The sequence below is a fragment of the Ovis canadensis genome, chromosome 3 (assembly GCF_042477335.2).
Source record: "Ovis canadensis isolate MfBH-ARS-UI-01 breed Bighorn chromosome 3, ARS-UI_OviCan_v2, whole genome shotgun sequence".
NCBI lineage: Eukaryota > Metazoa > Chordata > Mammalia > Artiodactyla > Bovidae > Ovis > Ovis canadensis.
Window position 1 is genome coordinate 179911752 of NC_091247.1, and position 27350 is coordinate 179939101.

General features: G+C 42.3%; 1 protein-coding gene across 1 annotated transcript in view; it reads right to left on the reverse strand.

Moving 5' to 3' along the window:
* ALDH1L2 (aldehyde dehydrogenase 1 family member L2) overlaps positions 1–27084 on the reverse strand; it is a 63325-nt gene extending 36241 nt beyond the window's left edge. Inside the window, exons 1-9 of the mRNA XM_069581068.1 lie at positions 26925–27084; positions 15024–15168; positions 13511–13745; positions 11357–11522; positions 6897–6998; positions 6606–6695; positions 3950–4084; positions 2731–2856; positions 1870–1961 (exon numbers count right to left, since the gene is read on the reverse strand). Coding sequence (XP_069437169.1) covers positions 1870–1961; positions 2731–2856; positions 3950–4084; positions 6606–6695; positions 6897–6998; positions 11357–11522; positions 13511–13745; positions 15024–15168; positions 26925–26972 — 1139 coding nt within the window. The 5' untranslated portion in view covers positions 26973–27084. The remainder of the gene's footprint in view (positions 1–1869; positions 1962–2730; positions 2857–3949; positions 4085–6605; positions 6696–6896; positions 6999–11356; positions 11523–13510; positions 13746–15023; positions 15169–26924) is intronic.
* Between the last annotated feature and the right edge of the window lie 266 nt (positions 27085–27350).

The window sequence follows — 27350 nt, forward strand, 5'->3', positions numbered from 1 at the left end:
TGTTAGGTATCCTTTTAGATGCAATTATATAGGAAAATTCCGATTAACAGTCTCACTTCAGTTCAGTTCAGTCACTCAGTCGTGTCCGACTCTTCATGACGCCATGAATTGCAGCATGCCAGGCCTCCCTGTTTATTACCATCTCCCGGAGTTCACTCAGACTCACGTCCATCGAGTCTGTGATGCCATCCAGCCATTTCATCCTTGGTCGTCCCCTTCTCCTCCTGCCCCCAATCCCTCCCAGCATCAGAGTCTTTTCCAATGAGTCAACTCTTCGCATGAGGTGACCAAAGTACTGGAGTTTCAGCTTTAGCATCATTCCTTCCAAAGAAATCCCAGGGTTGATCTCCTTCAGAATGGACTGGTTGGATCTCCTTGCAGTCCAAGGGACTCTCAAGAGTCTTCTCCAACACCACAGTTTAAAAGCATCAATTCTTCGGCACTCAGCCTTCTTTACAGTCCAACTCTCACATCCATACATGACTACAGGAAAAACCATAGCCTTGACTAGACGGACCTTAGTCAGCAAAGTAATGTCTCTGCTTTTGAATATACTATCTAGGTTGGTCATAACTTTTCTTCCAAGGAGTAAATGTCTTTTAATTTCATGGCTGCAATCACCATCTGCAGTGATTTTGGAGCCCCCAAAAATAAAGTCTGACACTGTTTCCACTGTTTCCCCATCTATCCGGTCCTCATCTGGTGGGACCGGATGCCATGATCTTCGTTTTCTGAATGTTGAGCTTTAAGCCAACTTTTTCACTCTCCTCTTTCACTTTCATCAAGAGGCTTTTTAGTTCCTCTTCACTTTCTGCCATAAGGGTGGTGTCATCTACATATCTGAGGTTATTGATATTTCTCCCGGCAATCTTGATTCCAGCTTGTGTTTCTTCCAGTCCAGTGTTTCTCATGATGTACTCTGCATAGTCAAGTGGGCCTTAGAAAGCATCACTACAAACAAAGCTAGTGGAGGTGATGGAATTCCAGTTGAGCTGTTTCAAATCCTGAAAGATGATGCTGTGAAAGTGCTGCACTCAATATGCCAGCAAATTTGGAAAACTCGTCAGTGGCCACAGGACTGGAAAAGGTCAGTTTTCATTCCAATCCCAAAGAAAGGCAATGCCAAAGAATGCTCAATCTACCGCACAATTGCACTCATCTCACACTCTAGTAAAGTAATGCTCAAAATTCTCCAAGCCAGGCTTCAGCAATACGTGAACCGTGAACACCCTGATGTTCAAGCTGGTTTTAGAAAAGGCAGAGGAACCAGGGATTAAATTGCCAACATCCACTGGATCATGGAAAAAGCAAGAGAGTTCCAGGAAAACATCTATTTCTGCTTTATTGACTATGCCAAAGCCTTTGACTGTGTGGATCACAATAAACTGTGGAAAATTCTGAAAGAGATGGGAATCCCAGACCACCTAACCTGCCTCTTGAGAAATCTGTGTGCAGGTCAGGAAGCAACAGTTAGAACTGGACATGGAACAACAGACTGGTTCCAAATAGGAAAAGGAGTACATCAAGGCTGTATATTGTAACATTCTCACTTAGAGCCTCCCAATTCGAATTGGAGGAGAATAGGCTAAGAAATATGAAGACATATTTTTAAGTGAAATAAACAATTAGTAGGGTGGTTTTCTAGGTGTATAGTCAATATGAAAACACTCCTAGTTAGCAACAAAGAAAAGAGAACAAATACATGTATTTGACCATGGAAACAAGCAAAGAAAGATGAAGGAAAGAGAAATATAATAGATGGGTATGATAGAGTGATGACATCTAGTACAAAGGATTTAGATTCGATTTTCAAGGTCAAAGTGAAAATCCCTGGTGCAGGGGTGTGAGTCACTGAGGTGGTGGTTTTACCTGGCAACATCCATTGATCTTGCTCCAGATTTAAAGAAGTCTGTTGAATCTTCAATAGCAGGGACATTGCTTAAAATTCCAGCCCAGATGACCTACATGACACGAGGGAAACTTTTATGAGGGAGCTGCCATATGGAACACTGGCGGAGAGTACTAGCTTCTCATCAAACCTACTTGTTTACATGTCTCAGCATCTCTTCAATTAGAGAGCGCCGTTTGACCAACTTCTAGCCAGTGAATATGAATATAAGTGACCTGTACTGTCAATCTTGATTCCCTAGTGGCTCAGTGGTTAAAAAGATCCACCTGCCAATGCAGGAGATGCGGGTTCGATCTCTGGATTGGGAAGATCCTCTGGAGAAGGAAATGGCAACCCGCTCCAGCATTCCTGCCTGGGAAGTCCCATGGACAGAGGAGCCTGGCGGGCTACAGTCCATGGGGTTGCAAAAGAGTCAGACATGACTTAGCGACTAAACAACAATAACACTCTCAATTGTGGCCCATGAAAAACCTTCGTCACACGATTTTCTGTGCTCTTTTGCTCTTCTTGGCTGTCTGGGATGGAGATAACACCCAGCGGGTCCTTAAAGATAGCAGAGCCTGGGTTCCTGCTTGACTCTACCCCTAGCCCTCATATTCCCACTTTACCCCCATGCAAACCTAGAACTGCCTTGGATTACTTATATGAATGAGAAATAAATGTGCATATAAATTTTGGCATTGATTTCCTTTTGCAGCTAATACAAAAAAAGAGGAAATAAAAGTTCCATCCAACTCCTTTGAAGATTAATGGTATGAGTTACAAAAATGGTTACAAGAATTGTTGCAAGACAAGGAACATTAAAAACGTCACGTGTTCACCTTGATGGTCTCTGCCACCTTCACCTCTTCAGCTGTGAGTTCCACCACTGACATCTCACCCGATGAAAAGTACTGAGAGGCAGGAATCATTTTTCCATCTTCAAACTGCAGATTTCTCACCATCAGCTGTAAAATAACGACAAAACAAGCGAAAAAATTGAGAAGTAGGACAAGTCAAAAGTGAGATTGGTGTAAGAAAGCATCTTATGTGAGTATAAGGACCAGCTTATTTGGCAAATACGAAAATATGGATTGAAAGCACTACCTACTGTGTATAAAAGGGCTGAAATGGTATTTCAGTTATGGCAGCAGAGAGGATGATAAACACCCCTAAAATTGACACTTGGATTCAGGTATTGGTTCCAAAGCTGACAACGACTACCATGCTGCTAATAGCACTATTACTGCCTCTACTGCCATCTTCTGCACTCTTAGTCTGCAGCAGGCACAGTGCTAAGTACGTATATGCTGAGTATCTTATTCAGTCTCCTAAATCCTGATAGATGCAGGTGTCCTTATTATCCCCATTTTACTGATAAGCAAATGAAGGCTCAGTGAGGTTTAGTAATTTGCCCAGTGCCTCACAGCAAGTAACAGAGCTGAGGTTACAAGCCAGGACAAGCTGGACTCTGAGGCCTACAATCTCTATAACTGATGTATCCTGTGAGCCAGGGGAAGGTATCTGTGAGCTGCAAATTCCCTTTTGTTTTGCTCATTGGGCACCTGCCCAAGAGCCCACCGAGGGTCAGAGTTCATGCTCCCACGTGCAGGCAGTGCAGATGGGCATCTCCCTATTGGCAAAGGGAGGACCATCTGAGAAGGCTCACACCACCTGATCCTCCCAGACCAGATCACACTCTCTGTTCTGTAGACGGAGAAACGGAGCCTCAGAGGGGAGAGGCATCCTGCTCACAACTGTAAGCGACAGAGCAGGGATTCACACCCTGGCTCCTGACCAAACGCTAAGCTCTTTCTACTGTATCACAGAGCAGGCTGTGCAGGTCCAGTGGGTCCATCCTGAGATGCCTGGTTCTCAATCAAGGCACATAAAGCCAGCTCATCCCCAGAGAGAAATGGGCCACAGACATCTTAAACCTCCTATATCCCACTACACAGCCAGACTGTCCTGGGAGTCTGCCCTGCCAGACTCCCTCAAGAGCTTGGGTAATTGAAGGAAACCACCAAAGTGATTTTATAGGTAACCCTATTGAACACTCACTGCTTTTCCATCGTTACCAAAAAGAACAAGTCCATTTTTGGTAACAAGACCAGGCTTCTCAGCACCTTTAATTTCCAGTGGTTCTCCAGGAGGGACGGAGCTATTCAGCAATGATGAGCCATAGAAAGTGACCACCTAGTAAAGAGACCAAACCCAAGTTGTGAAAGGAGGAAATGAAGGCTGTCTATAAGGGTGTATGAAAGCAGCATGCCCTGCAAAAAAAAGCAGCTGACATTCTCATTTATGCCCAAATGAGAGACCTCCCACTGCCAGCGTAAGAGACTATATCAAGCACCTATCGGAATGACACAAGGCAAGAGACAGTCTGTGAGGGTATGACTGAAGAGTTGAAAAACGCCCCACATCCAGGGGATGCAAGTATACATGTATCACTTATTTGCACTGACGCAAAGGTGAATGACATGACAGCTCTCACAGACTTTGCAGCCTGAAGGTAGAGTTTTTGTGGGAAGTGGAGGTATTGATGTGGGCGCAGGGAGGCAGGTGCAGAGTAGTAAACAGACTATTGCATTGCAGCGGAATGTGTGATGGGAGGTACAGGAAGCGTTGTGGGTCAGCGCATGGAAACAAGACTGGATCCAGACTGTAACCAAGAGAACTGGATATTAATTGATTTGCTATTGTCATGATAGTCATTACTTTAATTCTATGCTTGCCTGTGTGCTCAGCCCCTCAGTCGTGTCTGCCTCTCTGTGACCTCATGGACTGTAGCCTTCCAGGCTCCTCTGTCCATGGGATTTCCCAGGCAAGAGTACAGGAGTGAGTTGCCATTTTCACCTCCAGGGCATCTTACCAACCCAAGGACTGAACCTGTGTCCCTTACATCTGCATTGGTAGGTGGATTCTTTACCACTAAGCCACCTCTTATAATTCTGTGGTCATCAGCTACCATTTATTGACAACTCTATTATTTAATATTTATTGAGTATTTATTCTATGTCGGGTCTAAGTGCTTAGATGAATTAACATGTATTAACTCATTGCATCTTTACAACAACTCCAAACCAATGAAGGAGGCACTATTATTATTAGTCTCATTCTGCAATAAGGAAACCAAGGTACTCAATGGTTAAGTAACCTGCCCAAGGTTATACAACAAATAGTGGCAATGCCAGAATTTTACTGGAAACATTCTGGCTTCAGATCCCATACTTTTGGTGTGTCTGTGAGTATAAATGCTTTGAAAAACAAGGCATTATCAATTGTGATAGAATATATTCATACGCTATATGATGTCACTATAGTCCAAGATGTATATCCAATATTCCTCATGTAATCAAGAGTACATTTGTATAAGGATGTCCATGATAAAATGTTTTATTGAAGTATAGTTGATGTACAATATTATATAAGTTACAGGTGTACAATAGTGATTTCACAATTTTTATACTTCATTTATAGTTATTATAAAATATTGGCTGTAATCTCTACATTGTACAATATATACTTGTAGCTTAGTTTACACATAATAATTTGTACCTCTCAATTCCCTATTCCTGTCTTGCTCCTCCCCGCTTCCCTCTCCCCACTGGTAACCACTAGTTTGTTTTCTATATTTGGAGTCTGTTTCTTTCTTGTTATATTCACTACTTTGTTGTATTTTTTAGATTCCATATATAAATGATATCAGACGGCATTTGTCTTTCTCTGTCTGATTTATTTCACTTAGCGTAGTACCCTCCAATTCCATACTCTTATCCATGGCACTGGACTTCCACCTTTGGTTCTTCACTGATCCCATATAGTTTTATTGATATCTAATAAGCACTGAGGACCCAGCTGAAGGACCGAAACTATCAAGACAACAGCATGATGCCCTTGCCCTTGAGGGGCTCCCGGTCTGTGGTGGGTAGAGGGATAGATACATAAAGAAATGCTTACAATAGACAATATGCTGAGTCAGAGCTAGGCAGGGCATTACTGGAAAGGAGAAAAGGGATGCCCAGTCCCACCAGGCTGGGAGTATGAGGTCAGGAGACTTCCTAGAGGAGGCAAAGCTTGAGAAGCTGAGTTGAGCGGAGTTTCCCCAGCTATCAGAAGGCTTTTCCTGTTCCTGCCCCTGCACCTACCCCTGCCCACCGCCCCTGCAGCATCTCTTCCCCGTCCTCTCACTCTCACTCCTCACATCTGAGGCCCCAGCTTCTCTGAACTCTACTGCAAGTTCCTGTCCGGGTAACATGCTCTCCTACCTCTGGGTCTTTAACTCTGTGTCTCATTCTCTACTTGTTGACCTCTTCTTGAAGTGCAAGCCAAACAACTTTTCTAGGAAGGCTTTCCTAAGATACCTGAGGCTGGACCTCAGTTACAGCATTTGTCTTACTGCCTTGTGAGTGCTTATTCATTTCCCTGCTTTTTCCATAAAACTACAGTCTCCCTGAGAGCAGAGGCTGTGCCTAGTGTCTGCCTCACATCAAAGGCTCCATATGTGCGGAGTAAAAAATGCAGCACATGACCATGTGCACCTAGGCTCTTTTAGCTGGCCACGTGTACCTAAACTCCTTTAGTTGGTCACGTGTACCTAGAACACAAACTCTCCTCACAAGCAAAGGAAGAACCAGGGGAAGCCTCAACTCATGAGCAATGCCTCTTACAAAGGTCACACGCTGAAAGAAAACATTGGGCCCCTAGAACATACCTGTCCATTTATCTCTGCCCAAGCTCCAGGGACTTTATCATGACCTCGGATCCAGTTATGTAAAGCTTCAGCAGACTGATTCCAAGAGATCTAGGAATGCGCAAAGCACAGGTTGAACTTCTCAAGTCTCAAAGGCAATAGAGACATGTCTCTCCATCAGTGGCAGACATGGGTAGGGATGGGGCAGGTGGCTTGGAGATCTTCTTTTCATTGAGGAAATGGTACACTGAGAACTGCTCAAAGGTGGGGAACAGTGAATTCTGAGAAGTGTAACTAAGTTGATATAAATACCTCAGCATTTTCCTTTTTCTGGATACCTTCATATGTTGCTCCTTCTTCTGACTGGGGAATGCGAGGAGCTTTACCATCAGCTATAAGTTGGACAGCTTCCACCTAAAGCCAAACATGTTACCACTATTTAACTGAAGTTTCTGTTTAACAGAATTACTATATATAAATATGTCCAGAGAGTCAGACTTTGATAAAATTTCTTTGAATCCATAATTGTACCAGGCAGTGTGTTAGGTGGGCTTCCCAGGTGAGAGAGTCAATTCCTAGGCAGGTTGATAAGAAGTCCGGGGGTCCCCAAGGAGAGAGGGGTCAGGGGTTCTCAAGGAAGAGCTAGGGGTCTGGAATTGTTAGCCCCCATCTATAAGAGAGAAAGAAGCAACCAGCACCATCTCTCTACCGGAGGCGTCCCTCACTGATCTACATGGGGGTGTAGACAAACCTTACACCAAAGCTTCCCTTCCTTGGTCGGACTTAGTCTGTCCCTTACCGATGCAGCCACTGTACTCTTCCCTCCTGGTTCTACCACCGAGGCAGGGCAGAGATGCACCAGGGGTAGACCTGATGGCATCCCAGACTGATGTCCAGCTCCTCACCATTAAAACCTTGCTTGCCTCTGATGCCACCTGAGGTGCAATCAGTAACCTTCCGGAATGCCTCTCAAGCTAAGACTGCTGGGGGAAACATTCGTCACCTAGTGCCTGTGCACAACCCTGAGTATATTCCTGACCACAATAAGACCAGTATGAACATAAAACTGAGATGTTCCTTCCAAGCATCACCACACCAGTATAAGCAATAGCAAAAGAGATGGTGAAGGACTGGCCAGTGAGGAAAAATTGATTTTTGTCCTCGAGTTATTAGGGCCAGTCCTTCCATTTCATTCCCACAGACTCCACAGAAAGAATATCTAAGGAGTTGGGACAAAAGCCACTGGAAAGCCTCCTCTGGTCCACTAAGAGCTAGCATTACCACAGGAAGATACCCATTGCACTTCCAATCTGAGTAACCTTTAACCTCAGAGATGCTCTTGGGGCTAGAGCTCCATCTAGCTTCTGAACTTTCGACTCCTAGCAAGGCTAGGCGCTTCCTGACTACCAATCCAAGTTGGCGTCCTAAGTAACAGTACACAGTAACAGCATAGATCACAAGCCCCTTGAAAGTCTATGATCCGACAGATAGGTTAGTAGTTCTAATTCCCAAGGAGTTATGAAATGGTCAAAGAAACTGGAAAGTTTGACCGAGAAAGGAGAGTTCGGTCCACACACTTTGCCCATTTCTGGTCGGTCGCCAAAGGAGACATTGGGTGCCTCTTGGCATTGGCAGGTCGGTATAAACCCCTGACAGGTTTCTGCCATAAGCCATATGAGGTCACTGCAGAACCGCAGAACAGGGCTCCTCCTCACTTGCTTTGCTCAAGGCATGTCATTCATTCACACAAGCATACTGTAGAGTTAGTAAAGTACAGCAGAAAACGTGTTCGCTAGGAGAACAAAGAACTAGAGCTCCAAGCATCCTTACCTTGTCCTGAAGAATCCCGGACGAGCCCCAAAGATGAAAGGTTGTTACTGAACCATGAAAGCTGCTGGGATTCTTGGCCTCCGAAGGAGAAGAATTCAATCCGGGGCCAGAGACGAGGCTTGATCACTCAGAGCTTTTGTGTAATAAAGTTTTATTAAAGTATAAAAGAGATAGAGAAAGCTTCTGACAAAGACATCAGAAGGCGGCAGAAAGAGTGCCCCCTCGCTAGTGTTAGCAATGGAGTTATATACCTTTTAATTAGTTATTACAGTGAATCAAAAGAATGTCTGGAGGTTGTAAAGACCTTACTAGACCCACTCACATAATTTACATTTTAAGATAACAGGATTAGCCAGAAGGTTTTTTCTAGAAACTGTCCTTAAGCAGGATACATTACTGTTATATAATCCTAAGGAATGTAGAAGAAAAAAAGTTTGTCCTTTCCTCCACCTTGAGAATTCCAGACCCCTCTCTCCTTGGGGACCCCCAGACTTCTTATCAACCTGCCTAGAAATTGACTCTCTCAAAGGTGGCGCTAGTGGTAAAGAATCTGCCTGCTTGCCAATGCAAGAGGCATAAGAGACTCAGGTTCAGTCTCCAGGTAGGGAAGATATCCTGGAATAGGAAATGGCAACCCACTCCAGTATATTTGCCTGGCAAATCTCATGGACAGAGGAGTCTGGTGGGCTGCAGTCCAAAGGGTTGCAAAGAATCGTACACAACTGAAGCAGCTTAACACACACACACACGGGTTAGCTTCTTTATGTAAAATATCCCTTGGTGGCTCAGAGAGTAAAGAATCTGCCTGTAATGCAAGAGACCTGGGTTCAATCCTAGAAGAAGGAAATGGCAATCCACTCCAGTATTCTTGCCTGGAGAATGCCATGGACAGAAGAGCCTGGTCAGCTACAATCTATGGGGTCACAAAGAGTCGGACATGACTGAGTGACTAACTAACATCACACAAGTCCTACAAGGTGGATATTATCAGTCTTGTTTTACATATGAGGTTGCAAAAAGCCTCAAGCAATTAGCTTGAGAAAAAGCAACTAGCTCAAGATCACAGAGGAGAAGGCACTGGTGACCCACTCCAGTACTCTTGCCTGGAAAACCCCATGGATGGAGGAGCCTGGTAGGCTGCAGTTCATGTGGTCGCTAAGAATCAGACACAACTGAGCAACTTCACTTTCACTTTTCACTTTCATGCACTGGAGAAGGAAATAGCAACCCACTCCAGTGTTCTTGCCTGAAGAATCCCAGGGACGGGAGTCTGTGGGGCTGTCATCTATGGGGTTGCACAGAGTCAGTCATGACTGAAGTGACTTAGCAGCAGCAGCAGCAAGATCACAGAGACAGCTGGTAGGTGTGAGAGAAGGGTCTGTCTCCAGATCTATCTACTGCCAATATCCAGCCCGCACTTTTAAATATGACTCCTTTATTTAAACACATTTCAATCTTGCTTTTTCAATGGAAATATTAGGAAGATAATTGTAAAATAAGTCATTGCAGGTTACTTCTGCTCATCATGATGATTCTAGAAAATAATACATAGTTATGTTTAAGGAATTCACCTGGATTTATAGTTTAGGACACCTGGAATAAAAAAAAATTAGTCTGTCCATGAGTCTGATTGCCTTTGGGATGTGTCCTGTGTCCCCTTCTGTGCACCATTTATTTTTACCTTGAGTTGAGAGCCTGTGTCCTTCACTGGGAGACTTATGTGAGCTCATGTTCTCAGTTTTCTCTCTAAGTACTCACAGCTAAGTACTCCAACCTCTTCAAGAGCATGTGGAGGGAGCCACCTGGGACAGGTTCAAGCTAAGCTCATTCATTCTACCTGTTTCTGGCCATAATCCAGGTTTGCAAAAATGCTACTGGACACACAGACTGCTATTTTGATTATAATAATCATTTTGAGCACCTACTGTGTGCCAGATGCTTTACACAAATGTCATTTAATTTTCACAACAACCTTGTAAGTCAGGCAGTAGTGTCTACATTTTATAGATGAGGAAACCAAGGCTATAGGGGCTAAATGACTTGCCTACTATACAACAAACAAATGGTAGAGCAAGAACTACTCTCTTAATCATTGTGTCAGTCACTCAGTCGTGTCCAACTCTTTGTGACCCCATGCATTGTAGCCACCCAGGCTCCTCTGTCCGTGGGATTCTCCAGGCAAGAATATTGGAGTGGGTTGCCATTTCCTTCTCCAGGGGATCTTCCCAACCCAGGGATCAAACCCAAGTCTCCTGCATTTCAGGCAGATGCTTTAGCATCTGAGCTACTAGGAAAGCACACCCTTAATCATTAAATGTTGACAAGCAAAATACTGCTCTCCTCTCTCCTAAATCAATGGCTGCTGTTTTATATCATCTTATTGTCCACCTCTGTGCTGTACTTCTACCATATCAAACACTATAAAACATTAAATGATACTGAAATTATCTTTCAATGTTTTTACAGGTTAATATATCACTTCTTTGTGATGTGCATGTTTTGAGTTTTTAATTCAGAGCATACCTGAACAAATAAAGCAGCGTCAAATTTTGCCCTATTACATAGACTGATTTTAAATGTTTTTGAAGGAAGTCAAAATTACATAGCAAAATTTCTTCAGATTCTGCTACTTCTTTACAAATAGTCATTACAAACAGGATGGAGATCCAAATAAGTGGTAAAATAAATGAAGTTTGATGACTACTTTATCCAGTTGATCACTGTCCTCAGAAGAATAAGTCAGCTTCACAGAATAAGAAATTCTGAAGTTCAGATTTCCTCCCTCAATATACCATCCTATTAGTAAATACAATAAAATCTAATTTTGTTTTTCATACTTATTTTTAGTAAAAATTCATAGGAGTAAATCCTCAATAAAAGAGAAATATTGCCAAAACTTTAAAGGTTTACTAGATTCTCTGTGATGGCATAATTGTACTGACCATGGCCTTGATTCCTTCTGGAAAAAGAAATCGATTATAAAGCGCATCTACGGTATCATTGGGCTCCACATCACACGACCTCTGGAGAAGGATGGGTCCTGTGTCTAAACCATCATCAGCCCAGAAAACAGAAAACCCAGCTTTCTTATCTCCCATGATTAGAGTCCTGTGAAAAGAAGAGTTGCAATGTAACACATTGGTTAACTCTATCATAAGGTGAATTAGTAACATGAAAGTACAATGTGGTTACAGTGGAAAATAGACAGTGAATGAAGCTACTGTGAAAATTACAGCAGGGCTGGGCGATATCAGCACTCATAAAAAGGAGAACTTAGTGGCTCTGTGATTTTATACATCCCCATCTCTGTAATCTTTCTTATTAACACATAGTAATGAAAAGGCATCAGAGACCATCAGTACTACGTCTCACTGACTCCCAGGCGTTGGCTTTCTATTGCAACATCAAGTAATTTTGCCCACCAGGGTCCAGTTCCCACATTGCACCTGACCCTGTATTAGGCAGAATAAGATCATGGAAGATAAAACAGAGGATAGTCAGTACAGTGTTGAAAGGGGAACTGATGTTTAACTTAGGTTGTATAATTCAGGTATAGGCATCACTTAGAGCTGGAATTAGATTGTCTATAAACAAATAATAGTAAAAGAGGGTGGATTAATTCAACTAATTGTATTATGTGTTCTATAAATTTAGCCTAAGAGGAAATACTGACCCTACAGACCTTATGGCTTCCCAGGTGGCGCTAGTGGTAGAGAACCTGCCTGCCAGTGCAGGAGACATGAGAGACTCGGGCTCAATCCCTGGGTCTGGAAGATTCCCTGGAGAGAGTCATGGCAACCCACTCTAGTATTCTTGCCTGGAGAATCCCATGGACAGAGGAGCCTGGAGGGCTACAGTCCATAGAGTCACAAAGAATCAGACACGACTGAAGCAACTTAGCACGGACACACACAGGCCTTATAGTATATACAATAAACCAGATAGATGGGAATGCATATATAAAAGCATATCAGAAAGCAGGCTAATATAGACAGAGTATGAGGTGGTAGGTCAGCCATACTCTTCACTGAAATCATTGTTGCCTCTCTGAGCTACTAGCCAAGAAGACCAACTCAGTCAACTGACCAATCAATCAACTACTCATTTCAGAAATCTTGAGGAACTAATTGGCACTGTGTTATCAAGAGCCTTGAAAATATTCATATACTTTGAGTCAGTGATTCTACACATGGAAGCAATGTGAAATGAGAAAAAAAAAAGTACGTTTAAATACAAAGATATTCACTATAGTACTATTTACAAGAGCCAAAAAGAAATCAATTCATGTAATCAGTCTTGAAACATTGGGTTGGGCAAAAAGTTCATATGGGTTTTTCCACAGTATGCTATAGAAACATCTGAATGACATTTTTGGCCAGCCCAATATAATTAAATGTTTTTCACCACATTTAAACCAAGGGTAGATTTTTTGCCTATATGATAACTTGACCCTGAGAGAGAGCTGGGGGTTATGCAGGTAAAGGAGAGATGGTAGAGATGATGAGAAAGGCCCACCTTGACCCACAGGATAGTGTACCTATGATACTGAGCAGTAGCAGGCAGTGTTCTTGAACCTGGGCCTTATGGCAATAAAAACGTTAGACCATAGTCCTTTCTCCCCTCAAGAAACTTAACCTTGAATGAGGGAAGACAGACCATGAGAAAGATAATTTCAGGTAATTCAGCATTTCTTGAAATGTACCTGAGATACTCTGCAAAAAAAGCTCTATGGCCAAATAAATTGAGGAACACTTTGTACTCACATTCTCCCTTGGAGATTAGTATGCTCACATGAAAGCACATATTAAATTCTCTAGGTTCTGAGAAACAGAAATCCAGCATAACCCAGACTCGTCTGAACACAGGACCTTTGCTTGCTCAATACCTAGTTACATCCAGTGGAGCCAATAGGTCATAGAAGATTCTTGGGAATGCTGTTCTGGCTTATGCAGTACCTCAAGATCTCAAGGAGTTCATGCAATCAGGACCTCACAATTGTTCAAGCATACCTAGTTCCTTGATCACGTAGGTTAAACACAGAAAGATTACAGGCAATAGAAATGGGCCCATCTTGGTTATTTAAAGAAAAATCTCACCAGTTGATAGCAGAAGCTCCTCTGTGCCTGGGAAGGATAGACGGGTGATAAACGATGGAACCATGCTTTGGGCCGTCAATTACGTCCATGGGGATGAATTGTGTGCAGAAGGGAAGTACGTTGAGCTCAGCACCCACGGATCTGTAGGCCTCCGCCACCTCCTTTATGGTCTTGCCCTTGACTCTCCATCTAGGGAACTTGAACACAGGGGTCCCATTTTTCTCTGCAGCCAATGCTGAGCATGAAAGAGAAGATTATTTTCATCAAAAAAGTTTGGGCCATAATTTTGTATTACTATTAGTTCGCACATTGTAATTTCATGAAACATCTACAAATAAAACATGATGAAGAACAATTTAGATTCTGACCATCTCATGGCCAAAGGTACAGCATAATGATCTGACATACATCATGAAAATGATCATCACAGTAAGCTTAGTAAACATTCTTCATCTTATATACATACAAAATAAATGAAGTAGAAAAAAATTTTTATTATGATGATAATGCTTTGGATTTACCCTCTTAACAACTTTCATATGTAACATACAGCAGTGTTCATTGTATTTATCAGGTTGTACATTATATCCTGCTGCTGCTGCGTCACTTCAGTCGTGTCCGACTCTGTGCGACCCCGTGGACTGCAACCTACCAGGCTCCTCTGTTCATGGGATTTTCCAGGCAAGAGTACTGGAGTGGGTTGCCATTGCCTTCTCCGACATTATATCCCTACTCCTTACTCATAATTGGGAGTATGTACCTTCTGACTGCCTTTATCCAATTCTCCCAGTAACAGAAACTAGAATAAACACCAGAGCTGCTTCTTTCAGGAAAAAAAAAATTCAGAGTTATCATAGATATTATTTCCCAACCAATATATTGCATCATACCAGTGATTTATAAAGATTCAAGTCACAAGCCAAGGTTTCTAGATACTAGTCCTTATTCTCTACCTGTAGACTGTTTCTATCGGGTTGACCAAAAAGCTCATTCGGGTTTTCTGTACCATCTTACCAAAAAATGAACCTAATATCTGTTTCTTGCCCTTTCGTTCAACATAACTAAAGTGAGCAAATCAGAATCACACTGTAGGTTTGCTTTGGGGATGGCTATTTTCTTTACCTACTGTTAAGAGTCAAGCAGCCATCGTTATAATTTGTTCTGAGATAAATGTGTTCTTTATAAGCCCACATCAATTGCTATTATTGGATGTGGGCTTCCTTGCATTTGTGTTGGCACCTCTGCATCAGACATTATTCTACATGTCTTATAGAACCTTTGGAAAGTCACAAGCATAACTCAGGAAAAACATATGCTTGGAAATTCCTCTGATGGACCTGATGATCACCACATTGTTAAGTGGAGAAACTCAGTACAACAGGGGCCTGCATCTTTGTCTTGAGGCCCACAAGAGAAGGGAGAATGTTTGAGTCTGTACCCACCATACAAATTGACTCGGCCCGAGAAGGCCAAGTGCAGAGTCCATGATCCAGTTGCTCCAAGATACACTCACCAAGTGGGTCAGCTTTTCCATCTTTGTCTGGAACTGTGAACACTCCCACGACTCGGTGGCCTTCTTTGCAGAGATGACTATAGACCTCCTGTCCAAAGAGGCTCTGACCAATAAGTGCCACTTTCAGCTTGTTTTTGAAACAAATCTGTGAAACAATTCAGTAGTGACAGATATTAGTATGGATGGGTTTCCCTGGTGGCTCCATAGTAAAGAATCTGCCTGCAGTGCAGGAGACACAGGTCTGATCCCTGGGTGGAGAAGATCCCCTGGAGAAGGAAACGGCAACCTACTCCAGTATTCTTGCTTGGGAAATCCCATGGACAGAGAAGCCCGGCAGGTTACAGTCCATGGGGTCACAAAAAAGTCAGATATGCATTAGCGACTAAACAACAACATCAGTATAGATAGAAGATACATGGATAATAAATAATCTTTTCTCAATAATACCAGATGGTAAGGGCTACACAAGGCTTAAAGGTTTACAAAGTAAAATATTTATTGACATACACTGAACTCAGACTACATGCTACATACTTCAATTTCACACCTAAGTATTCCTCATTTTCCCTTTGCTTTTGCTTACGTGATTATTCACTATAATCATTGAGACTGCATATATTTTTACAAGGTATTTCAACTCCTTGATAAAATGAAACTAGATGTTAGCAAATAAGCCCAAGTTTCATAGTTAAAAAAAGTGTAATTCTCAGCAAGATCTACCTCAATAAAACAATGTTTTTATACCCCACAATTTAGAAATAAGAGCTAAATCATCTCTCACCTCCAAAAAATAAAGCCAAGAATTAACATCTAGTAAAATATAGGGGTCAAAACCTAGTGCCACCCATCCCTTATTAGTTGTGTGACCTCAAGCAAGTAACTAACTTTTATTTGCCTTTTTTTCTCATCTATAAAATGCGAATAACACCAACTTACACAATTCTGATTGAAGTAGATGACAATATGTATTAGGCTTAAAGCAGTGTCTGACACACAGCACTGTTTAAGTAAAAGCTTTAATAATGTTTTAAAGGTTTTGTCACATAGTAGACAATTCTATGTTTTTTCACATAGTCCAGAATTCCAAAATTTTTGGTAAGTAATCTAAACTCATTTGGTCTCAAGATCTGGATTGATCTAATAAAATGTTTTTTATAGTCTTTGAAGATGTCTTATAAATTAACACAAAATCATTTGGCTTCAAACTTGACTGAACTGACAACACTGTTTATAGTCTTTAGTATGTTTTGCTGCAGAGAAAATCAATCAGTGTGCTTAGTTACAGATACTACCCCAGACCCTGCTATAAAGTGCATGTAAGTTTCCATGTACCATACTAACTCTATTAAATGTGAATAACTCTGAACCCCAAACACATTTGGCCCCACAGGTTTCAGAGAAGAAATTGAGGTCTGCCCATTATTTCATTCATTTAATCTTCACAACTATCCTGTTTTCTTATCCCTCATTTTGTATCATTTTATGAATGAAGAAACCAAGCCTTAGAAAAATCTAGTTTATCACCAAGGTCATACTGGCAAAACAAGGCAAAGGTGGGACTTGAATCCAGGGCTGTCAGACTCCAAAGCCCTCGTATGTATTTAAACATAAAATGAGCCAGCACTGCCCATCTCTTCCAACTTCTGTTTTTTTCAAATTAAAAAAAGAAATTGGAGTATAATTGCTTTACAGTGTTGTGTTAGTCTACCTTCTTTTTAGAACACTGCACTAATGCACAAAAATACACTGATTGTCAATAAATATAAACATCATAAAGATAAGAATGGCACTAAAGGAGTTAAAGTTTTTAAGGACTGTCTTTAAGCAATTATACCTTTTGTAAATTCTCCCAAGAGGAAGTCTTTTCACAAAGCTTAAGGTAATGTGTTGACGTGTCGATTGTTAAGATGGTGAAGAGAGTCACCAGGTGAAGCGGGCTGGATGCAGGATTGTGCATATAGGGATGGTAATCAGGGAGTCATGACCTCCTATGTGAATCCCATTTTGGCAAAGAACCAACCCCAGCTCCCCAGAGTTCTTTCCATCTTTCATTCCACCATGTTAGAATTCAGCTCCACAGGATTTGGACATAGAACATTTTTCCTTCAGTTTGAATGGGATTCATTAACGTTCCAGAAAGTCATTCTAAATTAGCAAAGCCTCGCTGTTAAAATCTGACTATAAGAAACTTTCCCCTTATTTCCTATTTTATTTATTTATCGGTTTAATTGTTTTTAATTAAAAAAATTTTTTTAACTTTTTATTTTATATTGGAATATAGCCAATTAACAGAGTTGTGATAGTTTCAGGTGAACAGAAAAGGGACTCAGCCATACATATACATCTATCCATTCTCCCCCAAACTCCCCTCCCACCCAGGTTGTCACACTGAGCGGAGTTCCCTGTGCTACACAGTAGGATTTCATCGGTTATTCATTTAACATATAGCAGTATGTATATGTAGATCCCAAACTCCTTAACTAGCCTGTCTTCTCCTCATTCTTCCCTCCTGGCAACCATAAGTTCATTGTCTGTTTCTGCTTCGTAAATACATTAATTTGTATCATTTCTTTTTAGATTCTGTAGAAATATCACATGACATCCCTTATATGGGGAATTCACTTTACTAAGGGCATAAATGGCATCCCTTTTTAGGCATGAGCTTAAACGCATGCAAGTTCACACCTTCCCTGTGAGCTCATAATTAATCAATTAGGGTTTGGGTTTAAAAATTCCTTTCAAGGGCCAGCCAAAGTTTCTATCCCCTAAGAGCCTAAAGCTTCAACATCTAACAGATTCTTACAGACAGACAGATTTACTCTGTAAGAACAGCTCAATTTGCCTACAGATAACACGTAACTATTTCATTTCCTCTCATTCAAAAACTCAAAATGTTTGGTAAATACTCTATTTTCAGATCCTATAATTAATGCTGTTGCTTGATACAGAACCAATGTGCTTGCTATCTTACAAAATTTGGCTTTTACCTCACACCATTACCAATGCCAAATATTTTAAGACGTCCTAAATATTAGTCGTAAAAAACAATCAAGGGCCATGAGGATGAGCTGACTCAAATGTAGTGTGTCCCCAGCTGTCATCTCGTTATTGGGATTTCAATTCCTAAATCAACAGTCTGCCAGAAAGTGCTTAAAGAAACCATGTCAGTATCTCTGGAAATTCTACATTCACTGAAACACTTTCTGAGCTTAGTGGTAAAACTGAGACTATAAAGGCAAGTTTCTAACAGTGAGAAAATTTCAGTTAAGGATTTTAAGTGTTTATAGTGAGTTAGTATAATTCTAAACAGCTGTACTGGGATGTTTTACTTTAGCCTTATTTCTCCAAGTATGATCTGAGGACTGACAGTCCGTGTTGGCAGAATTATCTGGGAGGAAATATTAAAAATGTGGTTTCCTGGGTCCCACCCCTGATCTACTGAGTCAGACCCTCAGGAATTTGGCATTAACTCAAAAGCGTATGAGGAAGTTTGGACCCTGTCTCTGCACTATATTAGCCAAGGAAGCTGCATTTTAACAAGCTCTCCATTGACTGACAGGCATATGCAAATCAGCAAATCTCTGGTGTTTTAGAGTGTGTGTCCATCCCTCCAAAATGTGTCTGCCCTGGGGAGTCTGGGGAAGCGGTGGAAGTAATAGCAAACATTTTAATGAGACCCTGGGGTGTGCCAGGTATTTAATACATGTTTATTTTGATTGCCCAGTGACTCTCAGAGACAGGCATTAATAAGTTGTTTTACAGATGAAGTGGGGAAGGGAATGGCAACACACTCCAGTATTCTTGCCTGGAGAATCTCATGGGCAGAGGAGCCTGGCAGGCAACAGTCACCAAGAGTCAGACATGACTGAAGCAACTTAGCACAGATGAAGAAATTAAAACAGAGAAATTAAGATACAGCCTGGAGTCCAATCACTACTAAGTGGTAGCTCTGAGATTCTAACCCAGTTATCACATCAGTGCCATTGTTCTTCTATAACACCAGCTGTCGGGTATCAATTAAAATCTGAATAATAATAGTACTTATCCTATAAGTTACTATTATTATTGTCATAAGGATTTAGTGGGATAAAGCCTGTAATGTGGCGATGTGCCATGTGTGGCAATAGTAAATGCTCAAAAAATGTGAACTATACAGAAGAACTATACAAAAAAGATCTTCATGACTCAGATAACCACGACAATGTGATCACTCACCTAGAGCCAGACATCCTGGAATGTGAAGTCAAGTGGGCCTTAGGAAACATCACTACAAACAAAGCTAGTGGAGGTGATGGAATTCCAGGTGAGTGAAAGTGCTGCACTCAATATGTCAGCAAATTTGGAAAATTCAGCAGTGGCCACAGGGCTGGAAAAAGTCAGTTTTCATTCCAATTCCAAAGAAAGGCAATGCCAAAGAATGCTCAAACTACCTCACAGTTGCACTCATCTCACACGCTACCAAAGTAATGCTCAAAATTCTCCAAATGAACTTCAACAGTACATGAACTGTGAAATTCCAGAAGTTCAAGCTGGATTTAGAAAAGGCAGAGGAACCAGAGATCAAATTGCCAACATCTGCTGAGTCATCGAAAAAGCAAGAGCGTTCCAGAAAAACATCTGCTTCTGCCTTATTGAATACACCAAAACCTTTGACTGTGTGGATCACAACAAACTGTGGAAAATTCTGAAAGAGATGGGAATGCCAGATCACCTGACCTGCCTCTTGAGAAATCTGTATGCAGGTCAAGAAGCAAGTTAGAACTGGACATGGGACAACAGACTGGTACCAAATAGGCAAAGGAGTACGTCAAGGCTGTATATTGTTACCCTGCTTATTTAACTTAAATGCAGAGTACATCATGTGAAATGCCAGGCTGGATGAAACACAAGCTGAAATCAAGATTGCCGGGAGAAATATCAATAACCTCAGATATGCAGATGACACCACCCTTATGGCAGAAAGTGAATAGAATCTAAACAGTCTCTTGATGAAAGTGAAAGAGGAGAGTGAAAAACCTGGCTTCAAATTCAACATTCAAAAAATGAAGATCATGGCATCCAGTCCCATCATTTCATAGCAAATAGATGTGGAAACAGTGAGAGACTTTATTTTCTTGGGCTTCAAAATCACTGCAGATGGTGACTGCAGCCGTGAAATCAAAAGACGATTTCTCCTTTGAAGAAAGCTATGACCAACCTAGACAGCATATTAAAAAGCAGAGACATTACTTTGCCAACAAAGGTCTGTCTAATCAAAGCTATGGTTTTTCCAGTAGTCATGTATGGATATGAGAGTTGGACTATAAAGAAAGCTGAGCACCAAAGAATTGATGCTTTTGAACTGTGGTGTTGGAGAAGACTCTTGAGAGTCCCTTGGACTGCAAGAAGATCAAACCAGTCAATCCTAAAGGAAATCAGTCCTGAATATTCATTGGAAAGACTCTTGCTGAAGCTGAAACTCCAATACTTTGGCGGCCTGATTCGAAGAACTGACTCCTTGGAAAAGACCCTGATGCTGGGAATGACTGAAGGCAGGAGGAGAATGGGACGACAAAGAATCAGATGGTTGGATGGCATCACCAACTCGATGGACATGAGTTTGAGTAAACTCCGGAAGTTGGTGATGGACAGGGCGTGCTGCAGTCCATGGGGTCGCAAAGAGTCGGACATGACTGAGCGACTGAACTGAACTGAACTGAAATGTCAGCTAGTATACTACAAGTAATACCCAGGTAAATAAAAATGATGATAATGAACCTTTCCTATGGGAGTGTACCATGAGACAGGCACTCTATTGAACCTCTTTCACTAATTTAAAAAATGTATCAAATCCTTATCATACATAATTAAGACTCACTGTGATCCATTTTATAAATGAGAAAACAGGGCTCAGGGAAGTTAAGTAACCTGGCCACAGATAATAATAATAATAAGGAGTAAAGGCAGGATTCAAACTCAGATCTATTTCACTTCAGCAGATGTACTTCTATTGCTTTCCTGTGTTGATGGTCTTCCTCCTCCCATCTTTTTTTTTTTTTTTTTTAAAGAAAATTTGGCAATAGTTTGACAGGCCAATTATGGGATACAGTTTCATCAGAGTTTCTAACGGATTACCATGGTGGTCTTGTCATGGGAGACAGTTATCATTTGTTAAAGGGTGAAGGCTGGTGACCAGAGGACATTCTTTGAGATACTGTCAGTGCCTGTTTTGTTTGTTTGTCATAGTCAGAATTTATTAGGATTTGCAGAAGCATGAGAGGATGTACCACAAAAGTTTGACTTTATAACAAGGAAGTATGGTATCAATGTATAGTGTTGTCAGCAAAACTGGGATACAGAGCAGAGGTTCACATTTTTTAAAGGCAATGGATGACATCTACTCTTAAAATAAAATCCTTAAAATAAAAATAGGGAGAGCAGCAGAATCTGTTACCTTGGTGAGAAAGAAGAAGGGGGCATAAAGTGATCCACAGTATTTCTAAATCTGGGTGATAAGTGCTATTACCCTGCAATTCCCTTGAGATAATCTTCTGCATTAGAAGAGCCTTTTGCAGGGTATAGGGCTTTTGCTTCTTAAACTATTAATATGAAATATTGCATTCCCGCGACTATCCACATCTTGGTGAAACTCTCTTGGGAAGCAAGTTAATATGAACTCATTATACTCTAATGGTTGGAAAAAAACACAATCTTCTACAGAAAACTTAAAGGCATAGTGCTAAGAGTCTGAGCTAATCCAAAGCCCTTCTTAATAAAAACATTTGAGCAGGGTGTAAAATAAGGTCAAAGCTGCCTATGTTAGAAATTGAGAGAACTGGCAGTTTTTCCGATGATAATGGGAAAGGACCTTTTTCACAAAAGAATAAAACAAAATAAATTTTTCTGAGACGGTGAGATACCTAACTCTTAAGGGACTATCTGGCACGTGGTTTCCCACATTATGCCTGACGGTGTGCAAGATCTGTTCAAGAAGCATATTCTGGGCATTTGCCATGCTCTGGGCACAGTGTGTGGTTGCTGTTGTTGTTCAGTCTCTCAATCATGTCCAACCCTTTGCGACCCCAAGGACTGCACCACACCAGGCTTCCCTGTCCTTCCCTATTTCATGGAGTTTGGTCAAACTCATGTCCATTGAATCAGTGATGCCATCCAACCATCTCATCCTCTGTCTTCTCCTTCTCCTCCTGCCCTCAATATTTCCCAGCACCAGGGTCTTTTCCAAAGAGTCAGCTCTTGGCATCAAGTGGCCAAAGTATTAGAGCTTCAGCAACAGTCCTTCCAATGAATATTCTTGATTTCTTTTAGGATTGACTGAATTAATCTTACTGTCCAAAGGACTCTCAAGAATCTTCTCCAGCACCATAGGTCAAAATCATCAATTTTTGGGCACTCAGCCTTCTTCATTATCCAGCTCTCACATCTGTACAGGACTATTGCATGGTGAAGTGAAGTGAAAGTCGCTCAGTCATGTCTGACTCTTTGCGACTCCATGGACTGTACAGTCTGTGGAATTCTCCAAGCCAGAATACTGGAGTGAGTGGCCTTTCCTGTCTCCAGGGGATCTTCCCAACCCAGAGATAGAACCCAGGTCTCCCACGTTGCAGGAGGATTTTTTTACCAGCTGAGCCACCAGGGAAGCCCAAGAATACTGGATTGGGTAGCCTATCCCTCCTCCAGGTGATCTTCCTGACCCAGGAATTGACCAGGGTCTCCTGCATTGCAGGAGGATTCTTTAACAATCGAACTATCAGGGAAGCCCCCTGTTGCATGGATAGGGGCTGCAAATTGGTGACCTGACAAGAGGATTATATTTGGCCCACAGAGCATTTGTAAAAGAACTGTGATAAGATTTTTGGGAGGTGTTACATTAGCAGGCTGAATTTCTGACTTATCTTTAAAAATCAGGAGGCTTGTCAACCATGATCAACATTCCCAAGTGGCAATGGTCAGCTGGAGCGGACCAGGGGATGCTGTCCTTCAACTCTGAACATGGTTTACTCAGTCCAGCCCAAATGCTTCATTCGTCTTACCTGTGTGGCCTCTGTGGGCATTTTTGTTTGGGATTCCTACGCTAAAGGCAACCAGAAGAGTCCCTGTCCTAGTTTGGTTGAATGCCTTTTCATATTTTATTCCCCATTTGTATTTCCATTCCGTTATTATTCTTTACCTAAAGGCAAGTTTAATCATTTGTCCTAGTAATCTATGAACTCTTTGAAAGCAGGGACTATTTATCTCTTCTTTTTTTTTTCCTTCCTTTTTGGCTATGAGACTCTGAAAAAGTTTTTTAACTTCTCTGCATCTCAGTTTCCTGCTTTGTAAAATGGGCATATTAATATTACTTACCTCACTGAGATGTTATGAAGACTAAATGAGTATATGCAAAGCATTTATAACAGTGCCTGGTACATACAAAGTCCTAGAGCAATGGTATTTATTATTATTTCTTCAGGATTTAGACCAAGTGCTCAGTACATAATATATAATTTAATGTGGTTTGAAGTTGAATTTGAGGGTCCTAAATTAAACTAGACACCAAAGCAGAGGGTCATGCAATAAGGAAACAAGTAAAGGACCTAGTTGCTAGAACTAGGGTGTAAAGTCAGTACTTGGTTCCAAGAAGCAGGGAAGGGTCCTCTTGAAATGGATCATAAAGTAACCCCAAGTCCTGAACCAGTCAGGCTTGTCTCAGACACTGGCAGAGGAGCTAAGTAACAGATTGCCAAATAAATATAAGGCCTAAATAGCCCCCGCCATTGGGAGAAATTAAGAAGCAGTCAGCTAGGCAAGATACTGGAAGTGGACAATAATAGCTCATTGACAAGGGTTTTATTGCTAGATACAGTGAGAGTTGGACTGTGAAGAAAGCTGAGCACTGAAGAATTGATGCTTTTGAACTGTGGTGTTGGAGAAGACTCTTGAGAGTCTCTTGGACTGCAAGGAGATCCAACCAGTCCATTCTGAAGGAGATCAGTCCTGGGTGTTCTTTGGAAGGACTGATGCTAAAGCTGAAAGTCCAATACTTTGGCCACTTCATGCAAAGAGTTGACTCATTGGAAAAGACTCTGATGCTGGGAGGAATTGGGGGCAGGAGGAGAAGGGGACAACAGAGGATGAGATGGCTGGATGGCATCACTGACTCGATGGATGTGAGTCTGAGTGAACTCCGGGAGTTGGTGATGGACAGGGAGGCCTGGCGTGCTGCGATTCATGGGGTCACAAAGAGTCAGACACGACTGAGTGACTGAACTGATAGTTGCACTATTTAAAAAGATCCAGCCATATCATTAAGCTGAGATCATTAAATAACTGTAAATCCATTTCTTTAAGACAGAGAATTAATTATGCCAGGAAGTGTTTCAAGTGAATTTTCTCCTTGGATTTTATTAAATTCTGAGAGATTTTTTTTCATTCTTCCTTCATTCTGGTTTAATACAAACTCAAAAGTGCTGTGTGATTTAAAAAAAGTTTTTAAGATGAAGGTACAATGTATATACAATAAAACACCATTTTTAGTGTAAAATTCTGTGAGTTTGGACAATCACACAGTCATGTGACCCCTGCTACAATCAAGGTATAGAACAATTCCATCATCTTGCCAAATTCCCTTCTGTCCCTTTACAGTCACTCCCTCCCCCTAATTCCAACCCCTGATAATCACTGGTATTTTTTTCTATCACTATAGCTCACTCTCTCCAAAGTGTCAGATGAATGTGGCACGATATGTGCTCAGTTGCTCATTCGTGTCCAACTCTGCAACACCACGGACTCTAGCCTGCTAGGCTCCTCTGTCCATGGGATTTTCCAGGGAAGAATCCTGCAGTGGGTGGCCTGAGGGGATCTTCCTGCCATGTCTCCTGTACTGGCAGGGGGATTCTTTACCACTGAACCACCTGAGGACCCATATAAATATGAAACGCTTTGGGTTTGTCTTCTTACATTTAACATACATATTTGAGCTTCATCCCTATTGTTTTTATCAATAGTTCATTACATTTATTTTTCTGAGTAAGAGTCTACCATATGGATAGATATACCACAGTTTGCTTATCTTGACACCAACTGAAAGACGTTTAAATTGGTGATTATGAAGAAAGCCTCTGTAAACATCCAGGACAGGACCGGGAAGCCTGGAGTGCTGCACTCCATGGGATCGCAGGGAGTCCGACATGACTGAGTGACTGAACAACAACAACAAACATCCATAAATAGATACTCCGATGAACATAAGATTTCATTTCTCTAGGGTGAATACCTCTGAGGGCAGTTGCTGGGTCATGTCATAGGTGTATGTTTAACTTTATAAAAAAAAAGGTCAGTTGTCCAAAGTGACTGTACCATTTTGTACTCCTATCAGCCGTGTTTGATTTCAAACAATTCTTATAGAATACAGTCTAAAGGATGAATCTCCATTTTCTATGGAGTAAAATATCCCAAATGCATCACCTAATGTTCCATGCTCTCCTTTTGGCCACTGAAGAACTTGCCTTCTCCCCAGCCATATGGCACAGCTCTGCCACATGTATTCCTGGAGACAAACTCAGGCGCCTGACCTCGGACCATGCCTGGTGCTTCCCCACTTGGGTGTTTTTGTTTATGCCATTTGCTACCTGGGATGTTCATCCTTTATTACTGAAAGCTTATATAATCCCACTATTGACATCTTTTCATCCTTCAAGAATCCTGCTTCCAAAAAAGACAATTAAAGGTGTTGACAGGGGAGGCCAATGAAATAGGCAAACACAAGCCCCTTGCTGTCTGTACCACTCAACACAGATTCCCATGTGCCACGTAGCAAGAGAGCTAAGGAGTCCAGAGCACTGCAGAGGAAAAACATCAAAGTCTTTGCCACAACAGGTATCTTTCCCCTTATTACAAAAATAACTAGAACTGGCAGCATGGGATAAAGTGAATTCTCATTACTTGTGGCTGTCTGGGAGACCAAAGCTTTCCCATTTATGCAACTTTTGGCCAGTTCTGGATGCGACTCAAGACTTCTCTGCTCCAAGTTTTTTTTTTTTTTTTAATATCTGGATAGGTACACATGCACATATGACTCTAACAGAGAAGAGGAATCAAAATGCCAACTCTTTTATAACACAGCAAACATGCACTTCCTATAAAAGAGATGAGGTACATGGGATGGATCTGTTTTCCTCCCTAAACAGCTTGGACTCTGCCTAGATGCATAGATGCATCTCTTCCCCAGGAACCCCAAAGTGCTGAAGTCAGCCCCACATGCAACGTGTCCTCCTTCATTTCATCGCTGGAGAAGCTGATGCAATTCCAAGGCTGCGGCCGGGCCAGGCCAGGGCTCTGTTCTTGCATCATTGTTTACCAGTATTCCAGGGTGGCTGCTTCTGCAGCGCCTGGTAATCATAGAAAGCTTGCCATCTGCAGCTCCGGAATAATGAGCTGGCAGTCACCGGCTGGGACTGCCATTGTGTGAATGGGCACTGCATGCCCATCGGGAGCGCTGACAACTGTCGGGCTGCGGAGGAGGGCCTGGTCGACTTGATGCCACTCTCCTCCAAGAGGTGGACTGGGTCCTGGACCTCCGCTCTACCTCGTAACCAGGCAGGGGTCTCAGCATTGAAATGAAAACTGAAAGGAAGCCGATTCTGTGCCCCTGGCCGAATGACCGTTTCCACCCTGTCAATCCCAGCCAGACATCCTCAGCCCTTCCTGCTAGAGGACAATGGCTCGTTCGACAAGCCCATTCGGGACCCTCCCAGGACCTTTACTTCCACTCTCCCAGTTTAAAACAAACAAACAAACAAACAAACAAACGTTGTCTTGCAAAGTAAACAGCTGCCCACCCTAGCCCCGCCCCCCGGCCCCTCCCCGAATCTGGAAAGCAGTCCCCGGGTGAGAGAGCCTGGACGCTCGCCCGGGGGAACTCACTCGGCTGGTGGAGAAGCGCCGGAGCGCCTGGCCGCCCCGCCACAACATGCTGGAAAGGAGCGCTCGCGCGGGCAGCCCGGGAGCAGCTCAGCCCAGACTCGGCCTGCAGCCTCTGGGTCCTCGGCGTGTCCCGGGACCCCGCTTACGGCCCCTCCCCCTCGCCTGGCCGGGCTCCCGCGGCCAATCCCGTGCGACGGGCGGGGCGTGAGCTGGTCTCCCGGAGCTGCCCTGGTGTCCAGCCAGAGGGACCGCTTCTGGCGGCTGCCGCCGTTCCACCCTCACTAGCTGTGGGATCTTCTACCAGTTACACTTCTGAGGTATACAAGGATCTGCCTTAAAGGTCAATCTGACACCCCAACTCATGTCCTTAACACAGTCCTGAAAAGACAACGTGGAGCCACGGAAGATAAGGGGTGGGGGCACCTT